The following is a 16,653-nucleotide window of genomic DNA, read 5'->3' as shown; positions in this document are numbered from 1 at the left end:
AAGAGAATCTAGCTAAGCTAGCAGAATCTTTTTAACTCAAGAAATATTTGGTGTCTGTTTTAATAGTGTAGAATTATGAATTTGTTAAAATCTATTGCTTTTCTACAGGAGAGATATTGAGGTAATTTCAAGATGAGGGGGGTTACGAATTTATCTTTACCTAACCAAAGATTGACTCAGTGAAAAGAGAATATTGATCACAGCTTTTAAAAGCAGCTAAGGATTTTGGCCGAGACATTTCGAAAAGGCTTGATTAGCAAACAATTAGCGAGGCATGTCCCAAAAAAGTGTCACTGCCTAAGCATGCTAATCAGCTGGCTACTCAAGGGGCCTGTTAGAGATCACAGGCTGCAGACTGGCATATACATGGTGTTGGTAACATGAGGGGAGCAAAAGTGGAGGGGAGCAAAATCATTACTTGTTGCCACTTTCTACCAAGACAAAGGGATTCTAACATTCAATTCATTTTGAAAGATCAAGTGATCAGTGCACAATTGAATTTGATAGATGGGTAACAAAATAACAAGCTGAAAAAGAGAATATTCAAAACCTAGAAATTGTTAAGAGCAATCTGAAGTATATAGGAACAAAATATCTTCCAAATCTAGACAGTTAACCTCAAGGCTGTAGGTGGAATGTACATGTTGGAAGGATATGTGGTTTCTGTACCACTTAGGCTTATACTTGGTGTAAACACAGGTATATACACAGAAAAACATTTTGTTGACTGAAGAAAATTTTCTGGTTAAGAAGTGCTGCTACACAGCATGGAGTTGCGTGAAGTTCTCAAAGAAATTTAAAAAAAAATTACTCCAGCTCCACAGCATGTGGATGAATGTTGGAATCTACGTTATTTCCAGAGTACCCAGAATCTTTGGTGAAAATGCAGGACATATGAGAACAAAAAAGGCCAAAAAGATTATATGAAGATATAGTTATTAGTTATGAAGTAATTTATTTAGTTTTGTGTAATCTGAAGCATAAGTAACTGCAAGGAGAGAATAGAGTAAAATGAAACAACAGAAAAAGTAAAGATACTTACATGGTATGTATCAGTCTAAAAGAAATAGCAGGAGGTCATATTTTTAAGCTGTTGCTTAATGGAAAATTTAAGTTTGATGGGTCCATGTAGCTCAGCAACATGCAAGTCATCAAGGACAGGATCTAGTTGCCTGAATATAGGCATGCAGTGCCATTTAGTGCTAGTGGTGGCAATGGTGATGAGGAGACGGTTGGACTAGATGATCTGATAGGTCGTTTCCAACCTTGTGATTCTATGATTCTATGATTCTATGATTTCAGGTGACTGTGGACATTAAAAAACAGTTGTACTGTTCCATACTGGCAGCGTAAGGCTGGTCTGTGTATAGTGGCATGAGTGCTTGTGTTTGAACAGTCAAATTCAGTGACCTAAGTACTTCATGAAATATATAGATAGACATTTTTATTAGCCTGAGTTTTCCTCATAAGAATGCTTTTAAGGAAATGATGCATGAAATCATGAAAATATGGATGAAGACATACCATGAGTCCAAGCAAGCTTGACTTCTAGAGTCTATTGACTTCAGTAGAAGTTGGATCAGATCCTGAAATGATAAAACAGCAACCATATCCAAAGATTAGAAAGTTTCTAATGTAGTATCTTAAGTAAGATGGACTTTTAGAATTACAAGCCTTTGAGCTAAAGCTCTGTTCTGAGAAAACTGATAAATTGCTTAATTAAGCAGAGAATAGCACGGCACTTGTGTAGCTTGATAAGGTCAGACAATGATAGGTTATGTAATGGAACATTGCATCTCTATAAATTTTTAGTCTTGGAAAAGTGAATAAAAAGGCTGAAAAGGATGACCTGATTAACTTAATTGATTTGAATATTCCTACATCCTTGGAAAAACTCATTCTTAAAGACTGTTGGGTGATGTAATCATAGCAGACTAGCAGAATATTAGCTGTGCAGTACCGAGGGCTGCAAAGCTGTGAAGAATATATCTACAGCTATGCCCTTGCTGTCTCCCAAGGGAATCCCAGGGAAGACAAGACTTTGAGATGTGTAGTCACTGAGACTTGGAGCATAAAAGGTTGAAATCACTAATTTGCCTCTTCCTTTCCTACTCATCCATTTGAAAACCTTTTTACTTGTCACTGTAAAACAATGTTGTTTTAAGAACCACTTGCCCTCTCTTTCCTCCTCCACACTGTGGGCAATCACGCTACTTCTGATAGCTTTATAAGCTACTTCATGTTCCTTCATTAGTTTTTGTTATTTGGTAGCACTTTTTATAAGTTAAAAAATATTAGCTATTGAAAACATGGGTGACAAATTTCTCTTGTGCACTAGTGCTTATTTACATTTACAAGAAAATAATGATGATCAATAAGACTTGTAGTTAGTTGTAAGTCAGATAGCAAATGGCCTTCAAAAACAGTAATACATAAGTGTGTAATCAGCACAAGTTGATAGTAAACAAAGCAGCGGTAAAGTGGCTATTGACTGTGTCTCCATCTTTGAGTTGATTGACATCATACTCTTAAATATCTTCAAAGTATTGTTTTATCAACAACTTGTGCACATTCTAGAATAACAATAGTATTTAGTCACTTTTGAACCAAGAGAAGCATATTCCAAATTCTTGAAGAAGCCCTGCCAGCTTTCTGAGATTCCTTTACAGGGGGATGTAGCCTCTAGCACTTCTTAATCACTTCTGTGGAATCATAAAGAAAATGAGGCAGCTGACAGGAAATAAATTCATACCCTGGAGTTTTGGATTGGAATTTGGAAATAAGAGTTGGAAGTGTTTGCTAATGGGTAGAATTCCTGGATAGATACAGATGGCAACCACGGAGCAAACCTCAGTGACAAAGTCATTATCTGACTGCTTGGGTTTTGTTATTACTTTATTTTGCTTTCTCTTATGGAAACATAATGAGTTTTTGTTTGAAACTGTGAGTTGACAGTATGTCTTATAGAAGAATTTAAATTTATTTCGAGTACTGGCATAAACACTTCCAAATAACTAAACCATAGAAAACTTCATGTTAATTAGCAAACTGACAAAAGGTATGATGGTGTTATCAAGGCAAAGAAAAATAGTTGCAAAGGATTGCACATTAGAAATATTTAAAGTGTTCAGATTGAAAATGAAAGGGGATTTGGAAAGCCTCATGAATGGTCAAAATTAAGGTTAAATGTATATGCAGTACACTAATGGACAAAGAAAACCAACCATGGACTTGCCAAGAATGACATATTATTTTTCTTTAACGTTAAGATTTTGATGTCATATTCGTTTCTGAATGTCTTTAGTTACCTTATTTTTCTCTCCGCTGTTTGTGTTTCAGATGATCATTCTCGAGTGAGATTGCAGCCCATTGAAGGAGAAACAAACTCTGATTACATCAATGGAAATTATATTGATGTGCGTATACTGATATATTCAACAAACATAGCATTGTGTTCTAAGAGGCAGCTTTTACTATTCTCACATTATTCATTGTTTAGCAGCTAATATCAGCTGCTAAACATTTTTGGACAGTACTGTCTTTGGAAGATAGGTGTACACTAAAGGAAACAAGTAGTTGTGTTAGTTTTGTCAACAGACAAATCAAAAGAGTATTTTATATTATATATTTCCTCAAACTGTCAATAGGCTGAAACTTTGCCAGCAATGCTGTATGGCTACTTTGCCTACTAGTGCTTATCTGGGCTAACAAAATGTTATTTTCACTTTCTGTCAACAGCTTGGCATCATTCCACATTTAAAAGAAAGCTGTTTGCATATTAATGTGACAAAACTCTGTAATGCCTAATGCAGAGATTTGCAATCTCTTGTCATCTCTGCACTTTTAAGTTGCCTTCAAAGTATATTCTGCAGCTGTTAACCAGTACTTCCAATGCAAGCAAGACATTTCATTAAATATGTAGGCTCTTTAATTATTGAAGGTGGCTTCTTTGTTCATTCTGCATCATGTTAACTTAATGTTTTACATTAGAATAAATTCTTTAAGAGACAAGATGGTTTTGGTTGAAAGAATGAACTCAAAAGTAGAATTGAAAATCATTACAAAGTCAATACTGTCTAAAGTCATAAATCTATGGATAGCAAAGATAATTATTTCATTATTTGCATGGAGTGCTAGGTGTTTGGCTAAGTAAAACAAGTGTCACTTTATAAGAAACAGCATCTGCTAAAGATCTCTATTTACATCTGAGAAAATGGTGTCACAGTTTGCAGTTCAAATATAGCAACCAGTGTAAAACAGGAATGTAAGAGATGTTTTTCTCAAAATTCAGAAGAGCTAGAACTGTACAAGAAAAGTAGGTTTCTTCAGTTAAACAATCTGAAGTTGTAACTGTCTGATAACTCCCATTGATGCTTGTTAGTATGTTCAATAGCTATTAAGTGAAGCTTAGATTTCTGCTCAGTCCCTTGCTATTTGAAAGAGTAGCACATTCACCAGGAGCTAAAAGCATATGTGGAAATTCACTTAGACAGCTCACTAAACTCTGAGGGGAGTAATCTCTGTAGGGAATCTCTCTGAAGGGAGTCATAGAAAGCAAGTGAAAGTTCACACTGGGGAACTAGATTTGAATGCACTCTCAAACTTTCCAACATTCAGGATTGTTCTTGTTTTAGGCTAGTAGTGTGTGCTTAAGTTTAAAATGCTAAAAGATGCACAGTTTGCACCATACAGTTCTATTGGAAATACTTGTAAGAAAGCAGAATAGCAACCTGTTATTGCTTATGAAAGTACAAGAGGGATGGAAAGAATCATAGTATCATGGAATGGTTGGGTTGAAAGGCACATTTAAGATCACCTACTTCTATCCCCCTGCTATAGGCAGGGATACCTCTCTCTAGGCCAGGTTGCTCAAAGCCCCCATCCAGCCTGGCCTTGAATGCTACCAGGGAGGGGGCATCCACAGACTCCTTGGGCAACCTGTTCCAGTGTCTCACCACACTCACAGTAAAGAATTTCTTCCTGATATCTAGTCTAAATCTACCTTTTTCCAGTTTAAACCATTTCCCCTCATCCTGTTGCTACATACCCTTACATCCTAAAAGAAATAATGAGTGAGAACAAAAAGTATTTCCCTCATTCTTACCAGGTGGCTTCATTGCAAAGCTTGGAGTCTTGCAGACATATTCCAAAGACAACCATAAAACACAGCCTTTTTTGTTTATAATCTTGCTAGTCAGATTTCTTCTGGAAGTGTTTGTTTTTCTACTACAGAAGCAATTTTTCATTTGCATGGGGTTATTGTTGCGGTGTTGTCAGAATAAACATCTCAATTAGAGAATTTCACAAATATTATGAAGTTTTATTAGATAAAAGAAAAGTAGGCAGTATTTATTTAGTATTTTTCCCCATGCTTAATTTCTTCACTGGGAAATTGAAGCATTTAATCCCAGCCACTAGGGATACTAGGTAGCACACCACAGAAAAAAATAAGCTCTGGTTGATAGGTGCCTGAGCTCACAGAATTCCAGATTTTGGTTCAATGATATCTAACCAATTATATAATTCATGTTATATTTTCTGTAATATTCAAGGTATTTTCAAATGTTTTGCGTCTTTTCCAGCAGCCTTCCATCACTACTGTCCCTCTTGCACTTTTACAAAGAAATTGCAGTGACATGCAAGCTTCAGCTTTTATTTCTTCCTTTGGAAGGCTGACAATGGAATCTCACCACTTTTGAAAGATTAAAACTGGCATAACTGATTTTATCAACATATTTGCTCGTGATCTAAACCTTTGGTGACACTCTCATAACATCAGAAATTCAAACACAATAAAAATGGTATTGTTCCCTATTGGTAACCTATTCAGTGTTGCAAGAATCCATAGCATATTAGTCTTTATTGCACAGCCAGCTTAAGTTGCCCTTGTTATCAGAGAAACATTGAATTCCTTTATGGTGTTTTTTTTTATTTAGAGGTGAAGAAGTGTATTCATACTAAACCATTTAGTTGAAGAATTTACCCTCTTTTTCATGTTTAGAAATATATCATAAATAAATCACAGAGGACAGAGTGAACATTTCCCCACCCTTCCTGGGGCTGAATGCAAATTGAGCATTCTGTAGCTGTTAAAAAAAGGGATAGGCTTTGCACTAAATAGCAATAGCTTAAAGGTATATCTCAGCCTCCTTGAGCATCTCACACCATTAGCTGCAAGTGCTAGAGAGGATTTCATGCTGTTTATTTTCAACAGATCCAACACAGGACTTCGGGAACATATTACTTCTGTCCCCTAATGTACAAGGCTGCAACTTTAGCATCTTACAGAAAACACATTTGCTTCTTGTTCTTCCTCTCCCTTGCCTACCGGAAAGAACATCTGCATCTAGCACATTACTTTTATTGCTATAATTTTTACTGAAAATTACTGTAAATGAAGTTTTACGTAAAGCAACATAGGCAAGTTACATGCTGGTTATAATTTTTTTTCCCTGATTTCTTTTAGGGTTATCACAGGCCGAATCACTACATTGCTACACAAGGTAAGCATTATTACTCCCTAATTTTGGTTACATAAAGCTAAGAAGTCAATATTGAAGACAGAGAAGGTTCAATCACTTAAGTAAAAGCAAGCAAACTGAATTGTTATAATCCAATTTTCACATATATCAAGTAAGCAATCCTTTACCTTCATGTTCAAGTACAATTTGGGGTAGAAAAGCAACATAAAACCTTTCAGCAGAAGTTACTAATGTTAGCATATTGTTGTTCATGATAGAGGAAGTAAGTCATGGTAAAAACCCTCAATAAACTTACTAGGTGGACAGCAGTGGCAGGAAAACTGTCAATCCTAGAACTGTATTTTCTAGTGTTGTTTGATGACATGTAGGCTCCAGGTTTTAATATAAAATACTTTAATTAGTAAGTTTTAGTAGAGTACCCACAGACACATTACTGTGGCAGGGGAATTCTTCAAAGGGATCTAGAAAGAGAAATTTATAGAACATCTTTCAAAAACCTGCTTGTGAATAATAGCTTCTTTCTTTGTTAACAAGGGAGTTTTCAATTTTTACCCATCTTCAAATACATAATTTGCCCATTTGGATGTAATTCTTACATGCTTTTAAGCCAAGCTTAGAGCTGGACCAGGCAAGAAAGTCTTCTGTTTAATCACATTATCCAACCATATGCCATTCTCTTGCCTGTACTTGGATACCACTGCTCAGAGAGAATCTCCTCTGCAGTAGGTTTTATGTAATGAAGCTTCCTATATTTTCCAGTGGACCTGAAGAAGTTGAGCTACATCCACATATGTTATTTCAAAATGTGCCCAGAGTCCTAGCTGGAATACTGGGAATCATAGAATCATAGAATTACTCAGGTTGGAAGGGACCTCAAGGATCATCAAGTCCAACCACAGCCTCACCATAGTACCCTAACTCTGACAACCCTCTGCTAAATCATATCTCCAAGCACCACATCCAGAGATGGTGACTCAACCATCTCCCTGGGGAGCCTATTCCAGTGTTTAACCACCCTTTTCGTAAAGAAGAGTTTCCTAACGTCCAACCTAAACTTACCTTGGCGCAACTTGAAGCCGTTTCCCCTCATCTTGTCACCTATGTCACCAGTGAGAAGAGACCTACCCCGCTCTCACAGTAAGCACCTTTCAGGTACTGGAAGAGAGTAATAAGATCTTCCCTCAGCTGCCTCTTCCCCAGACTAAACAGCCCCAGCTGCCTCAGCCTCTCCTCATAGGGCTGATTTTCCAAGCCCTTCACTAGCCTCGTTGCCCTTCTCTGGACCTGCTCCAGTACCTCCACGTCCTTTCTGTACTGGATTTAGAGGTGATATACACTTTTTTAATGATGTTTTATCAAGGCACAGAGTTCTCTGTGTCAAATAAGAGCTCTTATTGTGCATGTCTTTGCCTCCTAAGTAACCCAGTGTCTGCAGCCTCCAGTCCCCACTTTTATCAGTGGGAAGCTATTTAACTCTGCCATTCTGTACTTCAGAGCTGAACAGTCTCAGATAACGGTTGGGAAGGATGTAAAACCACCTCGCCGCTATCTTACAGTTTTAGACCAGAATTAAAATTTGAGGTCTTAGAACTTGAACCATTTAAATGTGCTTCTTCTTCCAGGTCTATTATCCAATCACGACATCATTCATTCCACAGTCTTTCTTTGTATGAATAAGAGAGAATACTAGGACAAAAACAGAGCGTGTGATTAGTTCACTCTGGGCCTTTATAGCATCTTCTTCTGAAAAGAAATGGATCAATCCATTTAACCTTTACCTGCTGGTATTGTTTTTTCACCTGAATCCTGAAATGAAAAGATATATATTTGGCATTTTACTTGCAGATTTTTTTTTTTTTTTCATCAGGATGTTTCCCAGATCTTTCTGACAGCTTTCTGGTAGACCAGACATCTCTGAAGCAAGTTCTAATGGTTTCAGTGCAGATTTATCACTCATCACAATACTTGGATAGTAAATAGAAGCCTAAGGCATTTGTGCTTTAGCTTTTAAAGCCAAGCATTGGGTGCAATATTGTGCTAAAAGTCTGTGTACTAGGTCCAGTAGCAACCCTCAACGTATTATTAGCCACACTTATTTTGTGTTATAGTGTCAGGGAGAAGTACCTAGCCAAGGTGAATAAGAATAGTACAAATTTTCTTCCAAGATGTAAAGGAAATGTAGCTATTTCAGCTGTTGTTCTTTCATGCAGGTACCATCAGTTTTTTCTGTAGATGCAGTGTAGAGCATGTCAGGGTACCTAACCACTCCCACAGTGGAATGAGTGAGAAAGTGACTGTCTTGTGATCATAAAATCTATTTTCAAATGGGCATACAATTTAAATAAATTTAAAAATTGTCAGCGAATTTTCTGAGGGATTGCCTCTTCAACATCTTATTTTTTAAGGCCAGCTAGGAAGCAGATCTGTAGCTCCATTTTGGGGGAAATGAAGAGCACTGATTTAAAGAGGTTTATGTTCTCTAGGTGGCTCTGATGAAGAATCATGAGAAATTTTTTTCCTTTCTCTGTTTCAGCTTTCCAACCTATAGAATAATGTTAAAAATACTCATCTGCTTTAAAAAGCTTTCTGCAGTCTTGTGGTAGATGCAGCTCTGTCAAGGCTACTTACTATGATTCTCCAGCATTCCCAGTTCCTGACAAAGCCTTTGCACAACAGTCTCTGCCTTTTGCAAAGGTGATAAGGTAACTGGAATAATCTCTAAAACTCCTTTAAAGCTCTATATTAACTATGAAAGGAGAGGCATTTGTTTCACACTCCCAATAGAGGATGCCTCTTTATGTCTTCTGCAGTAGTAAGCCTGTCAGGAGCGATAGCTTGTAGATATAGCCAAAGATGTTCGTGCTGTTTCAGAACACATTTTCATGTAGATATGTATAAACACATCAATTAAGCTCCGTGTTTAATTCCCTTGATGTCTACTTTACATCAGTCTTAAAATAACTTCTCCCATTCTCCCTTTTCTTCTCCACCACATCTTTCACAGGTGCACATAACTATTGTTCTTTGAAGGAAAATATCATTACATGAGTCAGTTTGAAATCTCTGAGGAGTTAGAATGATTGATATTTAATTTTCCTATGTTCTTCTTAAGCTGCATTCAACATATCAAGTGTTAATGAGCAAATATAATTGTTTGAAGTAAAAAAGTAGCAAATGTAATCAGTTTGTAATAGACTACCAATTTGCTTTTAACAGAGCTGAGAGTTGCATAATCACCTGTTTATTAAAGTGTTACTGTCTTCCGTACTAACCAGAGTTTGACACACGGACTAGTATCTTCCATCTTGGCATTCTTAGGATACTGCTGCTAATGTTAATAAGGGAGATAAACGTAATTTAAAACACTTAACTAATAATCTAAAAAAGGATTTGCTTGTGTTGTAAGAGTAATACATCCAAATGCGCATTTTGAATTGGAAAATTAGCATCATTTCTCATCTATGTAGTAAGTATAATGTGACTGATAAACTGAAATTGCATCTAGTAAATCACCATACTTTTGGTGATCTTCTGTAATTGGTATCAACAGATGGATTCCACACCTGAGACACTGAGATTAAAGAGAATCCTTTGTCACAAGCCAGAATATTGGGTCATGCAGAACCAGCAAGCTGTGGCAATTTGAAATTCTCTGCTTTGTTTTATATATCCCTTGTTTGTGTGGATATAATTCTTTAAAATCCTTTTATGGCAGACTGTCGAGCTCTTTTATGATCTGTTCAATTTACTACTAGCTAGTTGTTTCTTTTCTCCAGAAGTTAGGTGATCAATGAATTTTAGCCAGGTCCTTTAGTGAGTGCAGTAGGTTTAATATCTGTACAGTACTTCACGCAGTCTGCAGAATTTTCCTATTATCAGATGAATGTTGTTGATCTTGTACATTTCACCCTGATTGCCAAGCAGGAAAAATTAATCTTTTCAATATTTACATGTTATCTTTTCTTTGAAGTTCACATAGTCAGTTGAGCTATGACTTCTTCTAACAAGTCTCTACCAGTGGTTTTGCAATGCTTCCTCCACCGCTGCACCAGCAACCCTAAATGAGTGACAAATGAATATTAATATAGTGCTGCAGCATCATTCATTACCATTTCTACCAGGGCTGGTTTTCAAGCAGATCAATCATGTGTGAAGAAGCAGTTACCCACGTGCAAGCTGCACTTCTTTATTCATGAAGTACATTCATCTCAGCATCTCTGATTTTTCAGTGATTTTTCAGCATTCCACACCAAAGCAGGAATTGCTTTGATTGGTGGAGGGGTAGCCCTGCAAAGGAGCAGCTGCCAGGAGCCATTGTTCTTCATGTGGCAGCAATGTTCTGATGTGGTGGGGTTGGAGCCAGGAAGCTGCCTGTAGGGAGCACAGTGAACAAGATGAGCAAACAGGGTGTCATGCATCAGAAAGGCATGTTCACACAGGGCAGGTGAGCAGGGAGGGCAAGAAGGGCCCTTCTGCTTGGAAAACTGAATCACCTACAGGTTGCCTCCCAGGCAACGAATCTAGCCATGTTCTCCATTAGGCAAAAAGCTCTGGCAAGAAAGAGTATGATGATTCAAATGAAGTGCCCGCCTAAAAATATGTGGTTCATGTACCTGGCTGCAGCAAGTGCCTGAGCCTGTTGCTGCCAGTGAAGAGCAGCCGGAATTCCACCTGCATGTGTTGTGAGCAGGTGGATGATGTGCTGAGTATGGTCGTGGAGCTTAAGGAGGAGGTGGAGAGATTAAGGGGTATCAGAGACTGCTGCTAGAGATAGATTGGTGGAGTAACTCTCTGCTGAATCTGTGAGGAAGACACAAGGGTGATACCATCCAGATGGTGGTGGACCCCCTCCTCTCAGATCATCGAGCAGATGGAGGTGATTTAAGGGAAGAGGAGGGGTGGAAACAGGTCTCAGCTTGGCATCATAAGCTACCTCCATCCCAACCTACCTTGGCTCCCCTTCTGCCCCTGCATAATAGGTTTGAGGTTCTGGAACTTGAGGGAGAGGTAAGTGAGGATGTGATGGGGGGTCCACCCATGAGGTTGTCTAGGATAAGGCAGTTGACTTAGCACCTCAAGACTGCCTCCACCAAGAAGGACAGAAGAGTGATTGTTATAGGCAACTCCCTTCTGAGAAGAATGAAGGGCTCTATATGTCGGCCTGCAAGGAAACGTGCTGCCTCCCTGGGGCTTGTGTCAGGGATATTTCTAGGAAACTTCCAAGTCTGATTCACTTGGAATTCACTGATTCTGATTATTATCCTTTATTGATAGTTCAGGCTGGCAGTGCTGAAGTCACTGAGATAAGGCTGAGGATTATCAAAAAGGACTTCAGGGGATTGGGGAAGTTAGTGGATGGAGTGGACATTATTTTCCTCTGTCTCTTCAGTGGCAGGAAAGGATACTGAGAGGCGCAGGAAAACCGATCTCATAAACACAAGGCTGAGAGGCTGGTCCAACCACAAGAATTCGGGACTTTTTTTACCTGGGGTAATTTACTCAGTTCCTGGCCTGATGGCTGCAGATGGGTCTCCCCTGATTCAAAGGGGGAAACGGATCCTAGCCCAGGAGATGGGCTGAAGCCAAAGATGAAGTTGCTTCTTGGAATGAAAGTGGGATGAATTTTGACACGGTAAAGTGCCAAATCCAGCACATTGGCTACAACAACACCAGGCAGCCCTACAGGCATGGGGCAGAGTGTCTGGAAGATTGTATAGAGGAAACAGATCATGGGATGTTGGTTGACACTCAGCTGAACATGAGCCAGTAATGCGCCCAGGTAGCCTAGAGGGCCAATGGCATCCTGGCTTGTATCAGAAATAGTGTTGCCAACAGGAGCAAGGAAGTAGTTGTACCTTTGTAGTCAGCACTGATGAGGCCACACCTTGAGTACTATGTTCAGTTTTGGGCCTCTCACTGCAAGAAAGAGAATGAGACCCTAAAGCGTGTCCAGAGAAGGGCAACAAAGATGGTAGGGGTCTGGAGCACAGGCCTTGTGAGTAGCAGGTGAGGAAATTGGTGTCATTTAATCTGGAGAAGAGGAGGCTTGGGAGAGACCTTAATGCTCTCTACAACTACCTGAAGGGAGGTTGTGGTAAGGTAGGAGTCAGCCTCTTCTCCCATGTAACTAGAGATAGGAGTAGAGGGAATGGCTTCAGGTTGTACCAGGAGAGATTCAGGTTAGACGTTAGGAAATACTTCTTCTCCAAAAGAGTGGTGAGGTGCTGGAATGGGCTGCCCAGGGATGTGGTGGGGTCACCAACTCCTGAGGTGTTCAAGAAGCGTTTAGATGTTGTACTGAGAGACATGGTTTAGTAGGAAATATTGGTGTTAGCTGAATGGTTGAACAGGATGATCGTGGAGATCTTTTCCAACCTTGGTGATTGTATGATTCTGCGACTTTAGAATGCTCTTCGTGGGTCAGATTCTGAGTCTCTCAGCTTGCTGCAGCACACACAGGAACCTGTTTTAAAATGTTTTCTTCAAGTACTTCAGAGAAGTTTAATGACTGTAAGAAGTTACTTTTGAAAACAAAGCGGCTTTAGATTTAATAGCTCAGTGCAGCCTTTCAACCTCTTCTTTTTCAGCATTTAATTGTGAAGCAGATGCTAAACTGTTTCACTTTGTGTATTACTGGTTATGAAGACAAATGTCAACTCAAGTTTCAGTCAGGAGGAGTTTTTTAAGTAGAAGTTATAAACTTCTGAAAATAAATATTTACAATGGAAGTATTTATACAGTCTTCACTGCAGCAGCACAAACTTGCCACTATAATAACCCCTTTCGTTTTCCTTCTCTTTTCTGTAAAATGTGTCTTTCTTCCACACTCTACTATATATGTTGTGTGAACATTTTAATAAGGGTTTTCAGAAACAAAAATACATTTTCTTTCAAACTGAAAGTTTGCTTTCAGGCATCTGAAGGAAAAATATTGCTTTGAATAATAATACTCTTAACTTTCTTGGCATATTTTTTTGTTTTTATTTACCAGAAAGTTGACAGAACTACAGCAGTGTGGAAGCTCCACAATAATCTTTACAAAGAAACTTCTGCTGCCATGGTTTTAGCCTCCAGATGAAAATTAACATTTGAAATTACTTCAGGAAAAATTGAAAAACAACTGAGAAAGATAATTCTACATAATTTTTCAGCTCTGTACATGCTGTCCTTTTTCAAGGTGTAGGACAGTCCTCACAAACGCCTGTAAGAAATGAATGAATCCCATATAAGTGTATTCATCTTAAAGATTTAACTGTGTTTGATGGTGTTCTTCACTTCCTTATCATCAACATGTTAAAGGAATGATTATAGCCATCTGACTTAAGTGAAGGAGATAAACCCATTCTTGTGCAGTGCATTGAATAGGCAAAACTTTCTGAGACATGTCCTTCACCTGTTCTGCAGCAGTGCTGACAAATGGCAAAGCCATTACTTTTCTTTCACACAACATACAAAAATAATACACCCTTTATATATGAAAGTGATATGCAGAGTTTGTACTGTGATAAGTATGGCGAGTTCATCAGGCCTGTCTTACTGCCATTTCCCAGCACAGGTTGATTATAATAATGCTAGGTTTTGAGCAGCTTTTGAAATTTGTTACTTTTACTAGTGTTGAGGACCAAAGCAGACAGTTCTTCCTTCAAACAAACCTTTCCAGGTTGCACCTGGACTTGTACAAAGTATCTGATAGTGTTCTGCACAGTGTTATTTTTTCTGAATTGGAGAGACATGGATCTGATAGCTCAGTCACTCTGTGGATAAGGAACTGGCTGAATGATTGCAGTCAGAGTGTTGCAGCTCAAGGCCCAGGTAGAGACCAGCAACAAATGGTGTTCCTTCTAGTTCATTAATGGCACCAGTATTATCATCTTTGTTGGTTACATGTATGGTGGAATTGAGTGCACCCTCAGCAGATCTGTGTATTATGCCAACTTATGTGGTGTGATGCTGGAGGGAAGGAATGTCATCCAGAGGGCCTTGGACAGACTTGAGAGGTGTGGCTGTACCAACCTCATGCGGTTCAACTTCGTCAAATACAAGGTTCTTCACCTATCACAGGGTAATAACCTGCTGAAGAAGAGCTGTGTGCAGAAGGACTTGAGGATCCTGGTGGACAACGGGTTGGTCATGTCTTTGTCTTAATCAACTCTTTGATAGTTCCAAAAAGTTGTCCCAGTTGCTAATGGTTTTCTAACAGATCAAAGTCTACTACAGTAGACTGCTACAGTGTTACACTTCTCCATCCCTTTGTGAGGAGACAAATTAGAACATCTCAGAAAAAGTGCTGATGGATCCATTACTAGATAGAGTCACTTATGTTCTTCACAAATGAGTGCCTATGTTTTGCATAAAATATATGCCTGCCTCTGTAAACACTTTGAAAGTAACAATAGAACCAATAGAAATGATACTGAAAACTTAGTGCACTGGAATCTCTTTTGTTGTTGTTCAGGAAGATTTATACAGCATCAGTCTTAGAAACTTACCTCATCTGCCCTTGTTTTTAGGGCATGCAAATTATGAAAAGCTGATGTTTGATTTTAGGGTGTCCATCTCAATAAGGAATCAATGATAAGTTGGACTTGATAGGGAGGGTACTTGGCACTCTTGATGAAGTACTTTTAACATGCCTGTCTATCACAGAGTCTAATACTAAGGCAGAAGAAAGAGCAGAGAAGTACTGTTTGTCAGGAAAATCACAAAGTCAAAGCATCTTTTTGGCTGTGAAGTCTATTTTTCAGCCTGTCTTCAGCAGCATGGAGGAAACTTGGCATCAGGTGTGAGAAGGCTTTTGGATTTGTCATTTGCTGAAAGAAAAGGATGCAGCAAATTCACAATGTCTTTGAAAAACAAATGTATCCAGAAACAAATAAGACAAATAAATCATTTTTTCCTTTACCATACCAAACTCTTTCAAACTTGTCCGGAGAGAATTTTTATGTCAGTCCGATTTCATATTTTCTATAATTATTCTGAAGTTAAAAGGAAAATCAACAAATGTGTGTTTATTTGTTAATGAACCTCCACACCTCTTAATTTGTCCAGTATCTTTTGGATTCTGAGTATTGCCATAACTTCTGAGATCTATAAAAAAAATGCTATGTTTACTGAGAAAGAAATTAATTTACCACCATTCTCCAGCCTAAAGTAGAAAAACACATGGTGAGTGAAACATCTTACTCAGAAGATAGATGTAAGGATAATAAATATTTTCTTTTAAATGGTTCTGCTAGAATCCTTACTTAAACTTTAATGTAGTCTAAATTATCTTGTTTTTTTCATCTGGTAAAGTGTTCATATTAATGCACTTAAACTTTCTGCACAAATTTAAAGAATACAGCATCTGAGTGTCTTACTCACAAGCATGGGCAATATTCTTTCACAGTATTCTCCTGGGGAAAAATAAAAGAAGGAAGTAGCCAGAATTAACTCATATTTTTGAGCTGAAGAATAGTGATGATTTTATTACATCCTGATGCTTATGATTGACTCAACACGAGAACAGAAAAAAACAGAAATGGAAAGGACTAATTAGGTTCTTTTGTCCATTCCCTAAGGTATCTTCTACTGAAGGGATAAAATGATCTTAAAGTTCTCATCCATCATCAAAATTGATTCTGCATTAGGAGTTAGAAGAACCCCATCCAACAAAACAGCAACCTAAGACTTTTAAGCTGGAAAATGTTACAGGCGATATACTTTTTTCTAAACTAACTCTCAAGCTCAGATGGACTTTTTAGAATGGGTGATTTAAAGGTATTCCAATTTCCATGCTGCAAATCAGCCTTACTGGGAAAAATACACAAATTAGAAACTAAAAGAAGAATGCACAAGTAAAAAATTAAAGTTTTTTTGCTAGAAAGCATTGATTCAGCTAAACTGGAACGTTCTGTTGGACTGCTTTGACAAAGTTCAGGTTCAAACATTGGACACAAGGCTCCAGCTATAATGTTCCAGTCAGAGCTTTAGCTACAGATGGGCAGCCAACATCTCACATTTCTATTCGATCTATTCAATTTTAACCCATGCCTCAGTTTTCCAGGAGTCCTGTGCTGTTTATTTACATTCTTGGCTGTAATTAAATGATAAAATCTCTGGAGGGCATGGAGGGTCCATGCATGAGTAAGACCAGCTTCTGTTCTGTAGCCAGTACACTCTAATGGAAAGT

The 16,653-nt window shown here is 38.3% G+C and overlaps 1 protein-coding gene across 9 annotated transcripts in view; it reads left to right on the top strand.

Annotated features, from left to right (window-relative positions):
* The window catches only part of PTPRM (protein tyrosine phosphatase receptor type M), a 450,209-nt gene that overhangs the window by 390,866 nt on the left and 42,690 nt on the right, over nt 1-16,653 (top strand). For all 9 annotated transcript variants that reach the window (XM_042870343.1, XM_042870338.1, XM_042870337.1 and 6 more), the window contains 2 exons: nt 3,340-3,416; nt 6,467-6,503. In XM_042870343.1, the coding sequence (XP_042726277.1) occupies nt 3,340-3,416; nt 6,467-6,503 (114 nt within the window). The remainder of the gene's footprint in view (nt 1-3,339; nt 3,417-6,466; nt 6,504-16,653) is intronic.

Source organism: Lagopus leucura, unplaced genomic scaffold (genome assembly GCF_019238085.1).
Source record: "Lagopus leucura isolate 7727_CA_CO unplaced genomic scaffold, USGS_WTPT01 Super-Scaffold_100002, whole genome shotgun sequence".
NCBI classification, from domain to species: Eukaryota; Metazoa; Chordata; class Aves; order Galliformes; family Phasianidae; genus Lagopus; species Lagopus leucura.
The sequence above is the reverse complement of the archived record's forward strand: the minus strand, read 5'-3'. Positions and strand labels throughout refer to the sequence as shown.